This window comes from Ochlerotatus camptorhynchus, unplaced genomic scaffold (genome assembly GCF_037179485.1).
Source record: "Ochlerotatus camptorhynchus isolate MF236.1 unplaced genomic scaffold, CSIRO-AGI_Acam_v1.1 ptg000100l, whole genome shotgun sequence".
Lineage (NCBI taxonomy): Eukaryota > Metazoa > Arthropoda > Insecta > Diptera > Culicidae > Ochlerotatus > Ochlerotatus camptorhynchus.
The window spans coordinates 583,986-597,053 of record NW_027040590.1 but is presented as its reverse complement, the minus strand read 5'-3'; the positions used below and the strand labels follow the sequence as shown (position 1 = coordinate 597,053).

The following is a 13,068-nucleotide window of genomic DNA, read 5'->3' as shown; positions in this document are numbered from 1 at the left end:
AGGGAGGTAGGTAGTGTCAGAAGCATTATTTACGAGCATGTTTTTCCGTTCGTGGTTGTGTGGCAACGATTTTTTTTTCGGGTGGATCGGGGGGAAATCACGCTTGGAATGGAGTTTGGGTATGCCATTCTTTACACTACCGATAATACCGAGAACCCATTTATTCATATCGTAGATTTACGTCAGTTACGCAACGTGGTATGTGAATTTTTTGAAGATTTCCCGGAATCTCATTTCAAAGGACAACAGTGCGCCGCTAGAACTACAAACTACAGGAATGGCGCGGTGGGGGGGGTGCTGTTCAGTCATATGTTCTCTTTGTTGATTTTTTTTGTGAGGTTCAGTTCAGATCAGTTTTTGATAAAAGTCTGATCAATGTATTTGGATAAATGGTTTGGTTGAAATTCTGTGCTGCGTCCATTTCTCTTACAAATTGTGATCACTTCATTGGGCTGGTATATGACCAAATTCGTTGAAACATGTGGTTTGAAAGTTGTGACCGATTTTGATAGAAGTAGGTTCGTTTGGTACAAATATTATCCATTTTGTAAGAAATCTGAAAACGATTCTGGAGACAATGCGCTAAAAAATCATTAAAATTGATACCCCTATTGTCGTGATTCAAAAGATTAACAATACTGGCCACTTTACCGGAACCAATTTCAAGGAAATGACAAGATCTCAGTTGTTTCTCATCAGATCTTGGATATGTAGCCGGTATTGAATTCAGAATTCTGCTTCAAATAAATTTCCATTAAAAAAAATACAAGCGATGAAAGAATCAGTTTCCCGCCAAAACTCGGAACATCTCCGGTGGCCACTGTCCATCACAAATTTTCATATGATTTATTGAAACAGATATAAATAGCCCGTCAAATGCATCTGATTTCATCAAAATTGGATTATTTTTCGAAAATTTAATGCCATTCGAATTATGACAAAATGTTTCCTGTCCCAATCATTTTGTTTATCCCCTGTACATGAGTTTCATAATTGTATTGCTATGTTTTGCTTTCAAATTAACTAAACCCGTATTGAATCTGAATTCGACAACATGATGTGTGCTACTTAAGCTAACCAAGAATCTGTATCTTAATATCAGGAAACCGTTAACTACAAAATTCTCCGCTTTATGGTTAATTCAAACTTCCTTTTCCCCTCTCCTTCCAGCGCTCGCTATCCAACGAAAGCCACGTGGTCATCAAATCCGCCAACGTGTCAGGAAAATTCAGCTGCGAGGTGTCAGCGGACGCACCCTCCTTTCACACCAGCATCGTTTCCGGCGACATGGAAGTGATAGGTAAGTGGCTTTACACACAAACATACGAACACACACACATACGCACACACACAAACACTTTCGCGGAACTTGTTTGCTGTTTTGAAATGCTGCTGCCAAAAACACATAACTTTCCGCCCAATTTAGAACACGACTCACCGACAAACAACGTTCGACAAACAAATCCGATACCTACACACTCACATCGCCGCCGTCGGACTCTCCCTTTCAGTCGGTGTCTCGTTTTGAGCGGAAATTTATTACGGTCCTGCCGGAAACGGTTTCCCAGCGATCAAACATCATTAGATTTTCCGGCCGGGGTGACGCGGTCCGGGACGTGGGGAAAATGATAGCAATCAAGAATCTGAGTTCACGCATCATATCCGATCAAATGATGCAGTCAACTGACTCCGGAGAAACAGACGCGTACTCGCACGTAAATCCTACTCGCAACAAGCCATTTGACATGACTAATAGAAAATTATTACATTTTCTTCTTTCTATTTCGCCGTGCCAGTCGATTGATTTCCTTTCCGATTTCCAGGGATGGAGGGTGGTGGGCGAAAGGTGTACGGGTACACTAGGCTGCAATATTACCGGCAAAATTATTGGTTGTAATTGAAACAGGGTTCTTTATTTGAGTGATTTTCCGCTACGTTTAGCTGCCTCGAAATCGGTTTAATTAAACTCCACTGCACTCCCAACGTAACGACGTTGGTCCAACTGAGCAGCAGGACAATAAAATAAACTTTAAGAACCACTGAATGTCCATAAACAGTAATGCGTCTCCGCAGTCTTTCAATTAATCATATGATTGCCGTTTGTTTTCTAACAGATGGCGCTAATCAGCTGATTAAAAACTACATTAATCAGTATGAGAGAAATTAGAAAAAAACGATTTTCATTTACTTTTCGCTAAGATTATCGAGCAAAAAAAAATCACCGTGAACATACACACCCATTTTTATTCGCTGGAAACCAGCAACATTTTGCTGGATTTTGTCGAGCTAGAAATCCAGCAATCTAGCAAAATGTTTTTGCCGAACGGCCAGCAAATTGATCCAGAGCGTTTACATTTAATTCTGTTAACTGGAACAATCAGCTAAATAATACTGATTACTGGTTTCACAGCAAAACTTGCTTTTGCTGGATACACTGCAGCAATTCATTTTGCTGGAACTTGAATTCAAAATTTGGTGTGCAGAGCATGATTTTCTGCTCCGATAAACGGTGAGATAGAATTTTGAAATATTAAAATTATATGAGCATAATTAAATAAATCTGATCGTTCCCATTCATAATGAACTACCTTTCCAACCAGCGCACAGAGAGCGCGAGAGAACTTTCAAGTCCTTTCTCTCTGTCTTTCTCTGTAGCCATAACTGTCAAAAACACCTGTTAAGCGTCAGCTTCCCATCTTCACGGCCAACTACAATAACTCAGCGACTGAATTCAATTGACTCAAGTACGTTCTTTTCACTCATCTCGGCACTATAGCACCGACAAACCGACATGACACTTAATTCTGATTTATGCCCGAAAATCGTAAACGGTCGATTTAAATGTGCAGGGATCCAAACTGTCAAAACCATAGGATTTTTTGATCTAGATAAAAATAATTTGTCCAAAATAGATCAGACACGAACGAATTCATAACTTTTACATGCGGACTCATAGCTTAGCTAAATATTTCCCGCAATCCCGGAGCCAGATGTCATTAGTGTGCTTTGGTCAGAAATTTTATTGTTTTTGCTATGGTCATTCATGTCGGTTTGTCGGTGACTATAGTGCATCACAAAACTGGTATTGTCCAGCTTCACAAAGATACGGTCGCTAGAATTGTGCAGATGTACAAAAAGCGTGGTTCTATCTCACCAGCTAAGCGATCGGGGCGTTCTTCAAACACAACTGGCCGATTTGACAGAGCTATCGTGAAGAAGGCGGAGCTGGACTGGGGACTATCAGCTCGGAAAATTGCGAAACAGATTGAAAGCGAGTTTTCCATTCAACTGACATCAAATCGTCTTCATAAGAAAAGTCTTAAGGGCAGAGTAGCTCTTAAGAAGCCATGGTTGTCCGAAAAAAATATCAAAAAAAGATTGAAGTGGGCCCAGGACCACATTTCATGAATAAGGTGATCTGGTCAGACGAGACGAAAGTAATGCTATTTGGGTCTAATGGTATCACAAAAAAAAATGGCGACGAACCGGTGAAAGTTTGAAAAAGGAGTGTTTGCAGCCTACAGTCAAGCATGGTGGGTTTTTTGGAACAAATCTAATTTTTCACTGGGGGTGGATAAACTTTTTTTGCATACTGTATTTGCTACTATCATCTCCAGGGATGCCAGATGATTTTTTTCAAAATTCTGTATGAGTGTCAAAAAATATGTCTGTATTTATCTGTACACCAGAATAAATCACCGCATTGCTGATTACGTATTTCCCACATGTAGTTTGGTTATAAATTGCTCGCCATATACTAAACTGAATAAATATGCATTTTTGTACTTTAAAAAGTACGTTTGTGTGTGTGTGTGTGTGTGTGTGTGTGTGTGTGTGTGTGTGTGTGTGTGTGTGTGTGTGTGTGTGTGTGTGTGTGTGTGTGTGTGTGTGTGTGTGTGTGTGTGTGTGTGTGTGTGTGTGTGTGTGTGTGTGTGTGTGTGTGTGTGTGTGTGTGTGTGTGTGTTTTTTATACCTTGTACAAAAAATACGAAGTCAAAACTTAAAAAGCATTTTGATGTTTAAAATCACGAGATTTAAAAAGATACATATCCCATTTAAGGTCCATGTACCGAACCATCGGAATAAAGTGAAAACGTTAAAAAGTAACAAATTTAAAAAAGTCGATCATAGGCATATGGGTAAGGCTAGAAAAAGGGAAAATCTATTATTTCAAATAAAAGTAAATGAGAAACAATCAGAGCTTACCGAACAGATGTTATTATTTAGTCGTATCATACATGTTGCTTTGAAATAGTTGAAAAGCAGTTCATAATCATAACAAGATGCACACACTCGAAAATAATTTTGTTTATTTTATGTTAAATTTAATGAACCAGTTATTAGTTCGGGCCTTCGGGGGGCGTTTAAAAAAAATAAAATTAGAACTACGAACTTACTCGACTGAAGGTCTGAACTAGAATGATTTATTCTTCTAAAGCAAAAAGTTAAAATGTGGTATTATACTAAAGGGTTAATGAAAAACGCTAAGTGCGCGAATTATTACTTATAGGTATGCTATCTATGTTTTGTCTGCTGCTAACCGTCTCGTTGTCGCTGATGGATGGTCGCCTCGTGGAAAGGAATGGGATTGCTGATATACACACACAAAATCACGGCCTCCCTGTTCGGTAATTTTTTACTGGGTTTTTGAACAGCTGAAAAAGTCAGTAAACTTAAAAAAATTGTAAAAAATTGTATAAAAGTGATTTTTTCTTGAAATTTATACAGACTGTGTTCTTATTACATTGATTTGATGATAAAAATAAAATATGTTAAAATTGTTCGTTGCATTACGTGTGACCGTTATTTTCAGTTTACTGACTTTTTCAGCTGTTTGAAAACCCAGTAAAAATTACTGACCCCAGTAAAATAATCTCTGTGTGCAGAAATATGATTATGCATTGGGATGGAGTTCTGCTGTTGTTGTTGTTGTTGTTGTTGTTGTTGTTGTTGTTGTTGTTGTTGTTGTTGTTGTTGTTGCTGTTGTGTCTTATTATTGCTGATATCGACTGAAGTTCCTGTCGATAGTGTCGTTGCTGTGTCTCGGATTTGTTGAATTGCTTGTAATTGGGTTCTGGTATGATTTCAGAAAAGTGCTGTACTTAACTCGTCCCTCCTTCAAGTTCGAATCGTCCCGATTCAATTTCTGAGGTTGAATGACCATCGGCTTTTTTGTAAAGGATAGTGGATGCATCTAACGGTTGTTGTCTAGCAACACTGTTGAGCTTCCGGCTGAGTTTTTTTCCTAGCTACGTATGTCATGATAATGATGATTATCATGATGCTTATGGTTGACATGATTAGGGATGTGATGGTTCGAATTTCATGATGATTAGTGAAATTCTCGAACGCATGTCTGTTTATTATGTCAACTTCTTGCACCCTCAATAGTGGTTCGAAATTACTTTCTGCAATTATGAGACCATCCAAAGGTAACATTATTGGAGGCTCGGCTTGGAAAAATTCGGCATTCTCAAATTTTGATCCGTTTGTGCTCAGTGAACAATTGTGGAATTCAATGAGATACGATCCCGTTAGGTTCCTGCTCGTGATTCCACAGGTGGATTTAATTTCCAATGATTGGACTTCCTTTAGTACTAGCAAATTTCCTGTGATAAGTTTAATTTCTGTAGGGTTCTTGCGATTTGTAAAAGAGCAATATGCTGAATGTCCTTGAAGTAGGTTTGTTAGATATTCATCTTGGGTAATATTTTGTACGTTATCCCGGGTGCACAAAGATAATTTCTGTATACGTTTGCATTTGTTGATGATGATGAAAGTAGTCTTGTCGTTCCGCATGGCGTGGGTCTCCGGAAGTTTTAGAATCTTATTCCCTAATGGTAATGGTTCTAGATAGTATTTTTCATAAACAGAATCCTCTATCAGAGGGATCAAAATAACAAAAATGATCTTCGAATTATTATGAAAAGCTGATAAATCTAAATAATCATATGTTTCTTCGAGACTGGTGAGTACAACTCCCTTCTCTTCTAATTTCTTAGCTGCAAAATCTAATTCTTGGGGTGACAAAATATTTTTTGACAGAATTGCTAATTCAATTGCGTCGAAAATATCTTCTAAATGATCCTTTATATAATCTAGGTTGAAATGTATTTTAAAAATTTCCTTAAAAACAGTAAAGTTTTTTCCTGCGTTATTATTTCTAGTTAGTATCAAATTTTGACTAATGTGTGTTTGTTCTCTTGATAATTGATTGATTATTTTGTTTATTCTGTCTTGAAATTGAAAATTGATTTTCCTCAGCTCATTATTTTCGTTTATAAGAATTTTATTGTTTATAGATAAATCTTGAATATTTTTTGAAATTTCAATTAAATCATTTTCATCAAGGTTGCCAGTGATAGCTTTAATTCCGATCCCTACAAAATTGAACAGTCCTCGCTTGGCTCTAAATCTAGGCTTTAGCTCAGTGAATAGTTGCAAGGTATTGCTCATTTTTGTACTTAGGAGGTCCGTCATTTCGGTTAAGTTGCCAATCCTGACCTGTCGCACCGGCAGTTGGGAAAAATGTTGAACATTCACCATTCAACCGTCTCTAGAGTGTTGAAGCGGTTCCAGGAGCGGTTGACGTTGGACCACGGCAAAGGAGCTGGAAGAAAACCGGGACCGGAGAACAAAAAGACGAAGGGAAAGGTGAAGCGGATGATTAAAGCAAATCCCAACGTCTCAAGCCGTGATTTGGCTAAAAAGATCGGCATGTCGCCGAGCTACGTCCAGAATGCAAAAAAGAGAGCTGGACTACATACATACAAGGTACAGAACTTCCCAAACCGCGATGAGCGGCAACAATCGACGGCTAAAACTTGGGCACGGAAGCTCTACGAGAAGGCGCTGACAAAATATGGCTGCTGTGTGATGGACGACGAAACGTATATAAAAGCCGATTTTAGGCAAATTCCGGGGTTGGAGTTTTTCACCGGCAAGAGCAAGTTCGATATGGACGACAAATTTAAGAAGAAGAAAATGTCGAAGTTCGCCTCCAAATATCTCATTTGGCAGGCCATCTGCTCTTGCGGACTGAGGAAAGAGCCTTTCGTGACAAAGGGCACAGTAAATGACGAGATCTACAAATCTGAGTGCCTCGAGAAGCGCCTTTTGCCGTTCTTGCAGCAGCATAACGAAGCTCCGCTATTTTGGCCAGATTTGGCATCATGCCGCTATTCTAAAAGTGTCCTGGAGTGGTATGAGGCCAATTCTGTCCATTTTGTTCCAAAGGACATGAATCCGCCAAACTGTCCGGAGCTGCGCCCGGTGGAGCAGTACTGGGCAATAATGAAGCGGGAACTTCGGAAGAGTAAAAAGACAGTCAAAGACGAGAAGGACATGTTAAGAAAATGGAAAAAAAAACTGAGAAACTGGTACCGGATGACACTGTAAAGACTTTGATGGAGGACATCAAGCGACAATGCGTTCAATTTTACACTCAAGGCTCCATCCTAACTTTTCTTTTGATTTTTGAAGTAAATATATGTATAAAACTACCCTAAAATTTTGGTTTAATTCTAAACATTATAAGAAAATTGGCATGACATTTTCGGTGTCGCAATAATTTCGTGTTCGCCCTTTAGCTATATCAAGATGCCATATCACTATTATTACGAGTGATCGCCATCGTTTGACTAAAAGCATTATCCCAACACGGCAGCATACTTCGAATAAAGTGAACTGCCGTACTAGGAGTTGTTCCCCAAATGTCAAAGGGTTCTATCAGCCCCTTGTCGAAGAATTTACGACTTTTATTGAAAATTGCCGGACAGTGGCATAGCAAATGTTCCGAGTCTTCCTTTTCTATGCCACAGAAGCGACATACATCATCTTGAAGTTTTCCAATCAGCTTCAAGTGATAACGGCTCGGACAATGGCCTGTTATAAGACCTGCATATATACTAAGATCTTTCTTAGAAAGTTCCAGGATTTTGTGGGTCACAGAAATGTTTGGATTAATAAATCGCTGCGACTGCCTAGCAATGGAAGTGTTTTTCCAGTTTTCCTCCACTTTTGAAGATTCCCACGCTTTTAGCTCCATTCTAAGAGATGCAGCCGATAAGCCACAAAAGGGCTCTGGCCCGATGAACTTTGTTTATTGCCTGCTCTAGATGCATATTCCAATTAAGTTTACTATCTAGGATTACTCCAAGATATTTGACAGCATTAGAAAATTCCAAAAGTGTGCCAATCAGGGCTGAAAAAATCACTAAAATTCATCAAAGTTCACTATGGATGAAAAATTCATTTCATAGTGAACGCTGGTGATTTTTTCATGATTTTTTCAACCCTGGTGCCAATCTAATGAAAATTTCTTCCTTCGGGTAAATGGCACGATTGTAGTTTTAGAAGGATTTATGTTTAATCCTTCCCTATCATACCACGATGAGACAAAATTTAAATCAATTTGCATTCTGTTAGCGATAAAACCATCATGTTTGCCACGTAAAATTATGACTATATCATCTGCGAAGCCAATTATTTCGAAGCCTAGTGCTGTTAAATTTTTGAGAATATCATCAACTATTAAAGACCACAATATAGGTGATAACACGCCTCCTTGCGGGCATCCTTTGGTTGCTCTTACACTGATGAGTGAGCTTGCAAGGTTTGCTGATATTTCTCTTTTTGATAGCATTTCATTTATCCAATTTACAATGCTTTGATCGAATCGTGAGATGAATTATCGAATGCACCTTCAATGTCAAGGATTGCAGCAAGTGAAATTTCTTTTGCTTCAAAAGATCTTTCTAGTTTTGTAACAACCGTATGGAGTGCTGTTACTGACGACTTACCTTCCTGGTATGCAAACTGATATTTGCTCAGAGGATTTGTAACTAAATATGATGACTTTTTGTGTTCTTTTTTTTTTGTTTATTAATTTATTTGATAAGGCTCAACCGAATTAACTTTACAAAGCCGAGGATTCTTGGTCACTATACAATACATCTTAAAACTATAGTCAAAAGGTACAACACAATAAACACTTTATCTTCCGCTATCCAAAAAGCCTCCTCCATCAGAACTGGAGCCGCTTCCAGTGGTTTCATTGTATGGCAAATTGTTGTACGCCAACGAGGGTCAGAGCGCGTCCATTGCATCAATGGACGCAAAACGTGGTCAGCACTCACACACTCATCACGAAACGGTTGCTTTCCAAAGTCGACGACGCATCGACCGAAAGAACGGCTGATGAAGAACAATGAGGAGGACCACACAATGGTTGCTGCCAGGCTTCCAAATAGTACAGCCTCCTCGCGACAGTTGGTTTATACCTGAATTGACTGTTGCTTTGTGTGCTTTACTGCCGCTTGCTACCGTACGTTCAGATCTGAATTCGAAGTGTATTGGCAACAGCGCACGCACGAACGAATGAAAGCTGTATTAGAACAGTCGCATCTATACCCGCTTTGCTAAAATCATCGTGCTTGGAACGTAGTGAACCGAATGGGCTGTATTTATACAATTCTTTATGACCAGGTTCTCAATGTTTCTGTCGTCATAACAGCCTTCACAAATCGACGACATCCCTCAGCTTACCCAAGTGGCTGTCACGAAAAGGCTGTCACGAGACATTATATACAATTGATATACGGCAGTGGAGTATGGAAGAAACCCAGAAGAATGATCCCGAACAGATATGCCGGCCCAATGTCGGATCAATGTAAGGTCAATTTATGGTCGACGTCGGCCAAATGTCGGGTCGATTTCGGGTCAATTTTGCGTTTATGTCGGGTCAATGTCGAGCCAACATCGGGTTGGGGTTTGGTAGAAGTCAGGTTGGTGTCGGGTAGGCTTATATTTTTCCCCGAAGACCGCGCGTTTTTAAAAAAATATCGGATGAAAATTTTGCAATGGGCAGCACGAACGTGATAGCAACACCGAACGAGCTCCGGCGCCACACTGGTAGTGTAGTAGCAGTCTTACGACACACAAACAAAATTTCAAAGACAGCAGCAACGAATCGGCAGTTCGACGGACTGCTTGTTGTATGTACGAGGAACGTTACGAATGACCATCCGAGGCTGTCATAGCCGAACGAACAAAATACATGACTGAGAACGAGCTGTCGTGTACTGCACAAGACGGCAACGTTGCATGTCGTATAACAGCCTCACTGTGGGCTGTCGCTTATAGCTCAATCTCAAGGCTGTCGTAGGGAAAAGAAAGCGACAGCCGTTGGAATACTGTCATGAGGCGGTACTTTTGGTATGCCTGGTTGCTGCCGAGAAAACAGACGATCGCGTAGCACACATCGAGAGTGGCCTGCTTTTGTCGACAGCCGAGTGAACACTGACTTTTTGTGTTCATCTATTTTTTTTTTTTCCATTATTTTTTAGCAAAATAGACGATAAGCTTATTGGCTTGAAGGATTTTGGTGAAGTTTTATCCTTTTTATTAGCCTTAGGGATAAAAATAACCCACACTTGTCGCCACACTGCCGTTATATAGCTTAATATTAAGCTTGTTTGAAATATCTTTGTTAGAATAGGCATTAAAACCGCTTTTGCCTTCTGTAGTAGTACAGGAAAAATTCCATCCCTACCTGGTGACTTGAAAGATTCAAAGAAGTCAATCGCCCATTCAACTTTTCTTTCAGTAAAGATTTTGTTGGCCAAAGTTCAAGCATCAGCTCTTGTTCTGTCTAACTCAGTCGTTTCATTCAATATTTCATGAATATCCGTCCTGGTTTCATCGATACCAATTGCTGTTGTCGTCACGTTTTGGTCTTTGTTTGAATTAATAATAGAACATGGAAAATGCGTTCTCATCATCAACTCTAACGTTTCATTTGTAGAAGTAGTAAAAGAGCCATCCTCTTTTTTCAAAGTGCCCAGACCATTGAAATGATCTCAAGCGAGTTTTTTCTGCAACCTAGCAGTTGCTGGAGTATTTTAAATGTTCTCACGTGTATGCCTCCAGTGTATCCTCTTTGATCTCTGTAGTTCCTTATTATAGGCGGTGAGGGATTCCTTATATTGTTCCTACTGTTGTGTTCGCTTAGCCCTATTGAAAAGCTTCCGGGCTTTTTTACGAAGTTTCTGTAGCCTGTTCTTCCACCAAGGTACATCCCTGTTTGTAGAGCGTTCTTTTTCGATGCAACTCTCATAAAAGGCATGTTGGATCAAATTTGAAAGTTGTTTAGAACTATTCTCAAGTTCTTCACAAGTGTTTAAGCTAATTGCTATCGTGTCTCTTCCTGCCACTAGCTCTGAATTATATAGCTCCCAGTCTGTTTTCTTTAGATCTCTTAAAGTTTGTGTGAGCTGTTGACCAGCCTCATATTCAAATAATATTTGCTTGTGATCAGACAAAAATATTTCGTCTGACACATGCCAATTTTTGATATTGTCTGAGATTATTGGACTACACAAAGTCAAATCAAGAACTTCTTGTCCAATTGCATTAATGTTGGAGCCTATCCTCTGTTACATATATCTGTATAATTGTTAGAAATATAATCTAAAAGGTACTTACCTCTGGTATTGATGACTGTGCCGACCCATATTGTGTGATGAGCATTTGCATCACAGCCAATTATAAATGCCTTATTTTGTTTCTTGCAGTATGAAACAAACGCCGCTACTTCTGGTGGAGGTACATCTCCCAAGTCTCCTGGAAAGTATGCTGAAGCAATATATACTTCCGTTTTCCCGTGAGTTGTTGGAACCTCCATAAATTCTATAATAGGAAATAAATTTACTCTTCCATTTACTAAAATTGCAGCTCTTGGAGCTAATTTACCTTCATCGTAAATTAACTTACAATATTTTGTAGGAACTCCTAATATACTACTTTTATTTGTCCATGGCTTCTGAATAAGGGCAATGTCCAGTTTTCTCTCTATGAAACTTTTACAAAGTACAGCAGTTGCTCCCTTTGCACGGGGAAGGTTCACTTGAACAAATTTGATTTAATTGTTGTTGTTCGCCGCTCGCATGAGGATTTAGTTCTTCCCAACATTGGTTTTGCGGTTCCCCTTATTTGGATTCTTTTCTGCTTGGATCCTAGTAATTTTGTATCCTGGCTTCGATCCTTGTTTTTGTGGTGTATTCTTTTCTTTTTTTGTCACCGACTGTATTTGTAGTGTGGCCAGGAGCATTACGGTTTGTTTTTTGCTCTCGACACTACTTGGTCCTGGGATTATGTTGGCATTTCCAAACTTGAAATCAAGGATGAATTTACTGTTTTCGATGGAGTTCAAGGATCCTCCTTCGACAGTGAAAACTAGTTCTACATGTTGGTTTTTTACGTTTCGCTGCAGTATCCTCCATGCATCAACAGCCAACCCATCGTTTTGACTTTCTAGGAGAGTCAGAATTTCTTCATTTTTGTCCTCTGAACTCCAAAGGAAGAAGCCAATGAGTATTTCAGGACGCGGGTTTTTTCTTTTCATCCACTGCTAACAGCTCTGCCCCTGACCAGGGAGTTACTGTAGAAATAATGCTTTTTAGCCAGCCTGCAGTTTCGTTATTTTTACAGACTATGAGTAAATAGCCCGATTTGAAAACGCAATCGCCAAATTTTGGTTTCAATGGTGCTTTTCGTTGTCCTGCTACTTTAGCTAAAATTGCTTTTTGCGTAGTAATTAATTGAGCTGTTGTAACCTCCATATTCGGGTATCCTTTTGGGAGCACACCCAGCTTCACATACTTCGCAACATCGCTGTAGGATGGGTTGATCTTACCCTCTTTACCTCTAGGAGGTTCTGAGTGTTCTGATCGAAACGCATCAATACGGTTTTTAACCGAACTATTCTTGACTGGAGGTTTACGAGTACCCCAGTTCTGCTGAGCAATTTTAGCGGGTGTTGGATTGTCACTTGTATTTGACCCATTCAGGTCCGAGTTTCGCGGTCGTTTGTATGGATCTGATGATGTAAGTGGGTTTTTAGCCAAACTGAAAGCTTTTACACTTAATTTTACATGAAATGTTTGTTTACGTTCTATGATTTAACTCAAATATGGATAACGTCTCGTGTAAAGTAGTTATTTCCAAGTGTGTAGTTCATTTTACGCGGTTATTGTTTTTAATTGGATAGAGAACTACTTCGGCCTAATC

The 13,068-nt window shown here is 39.4% G+C and overlaps 1 protein-coding gene and 1 long non-coding RNA gene across 4 annotated transcripts in view; one reads left to right on the top strand and one right to left on the bottom strand.

The window, feature by feature from the left end:
* Nucleotides 1-13,068, top strand: part of LOC135698993 (uncharacterized) — a 580,872-nt gene that overhangs the window by 472,825 nt on the left and 94,979 nt on the right. For all 3 annotated transcript variants that reach the window (XM_065219163.1, XM_065219164.1, XM_065219162.1), the window contains one exon: nt 1,171-1,300. In XM_065219163.1, coding sequence (XP_065075235.1) covers nt 1,171-1,300 — 130 coding nt within the window. The remainder of the gene's footprint in view (nt 1-1,170; nt 1,301-13,068) is intronic.
* The window catches only part of LOC135698994 (uncharacterized), a 35,746-nt gene continuing 35,488 nt past the window's right edge, over nt 12,811-13,068 (bottom strand). Inside the window, exon 3 of the long non-coding RNA XR_010517507.1 lies at nt 12,811-12,913. This is a non-coding gene — a long non-coding RNA (uncharacterized LOC135698994). The remainder of the gene's footprint in view (nt 12,914-13,068) is intronic.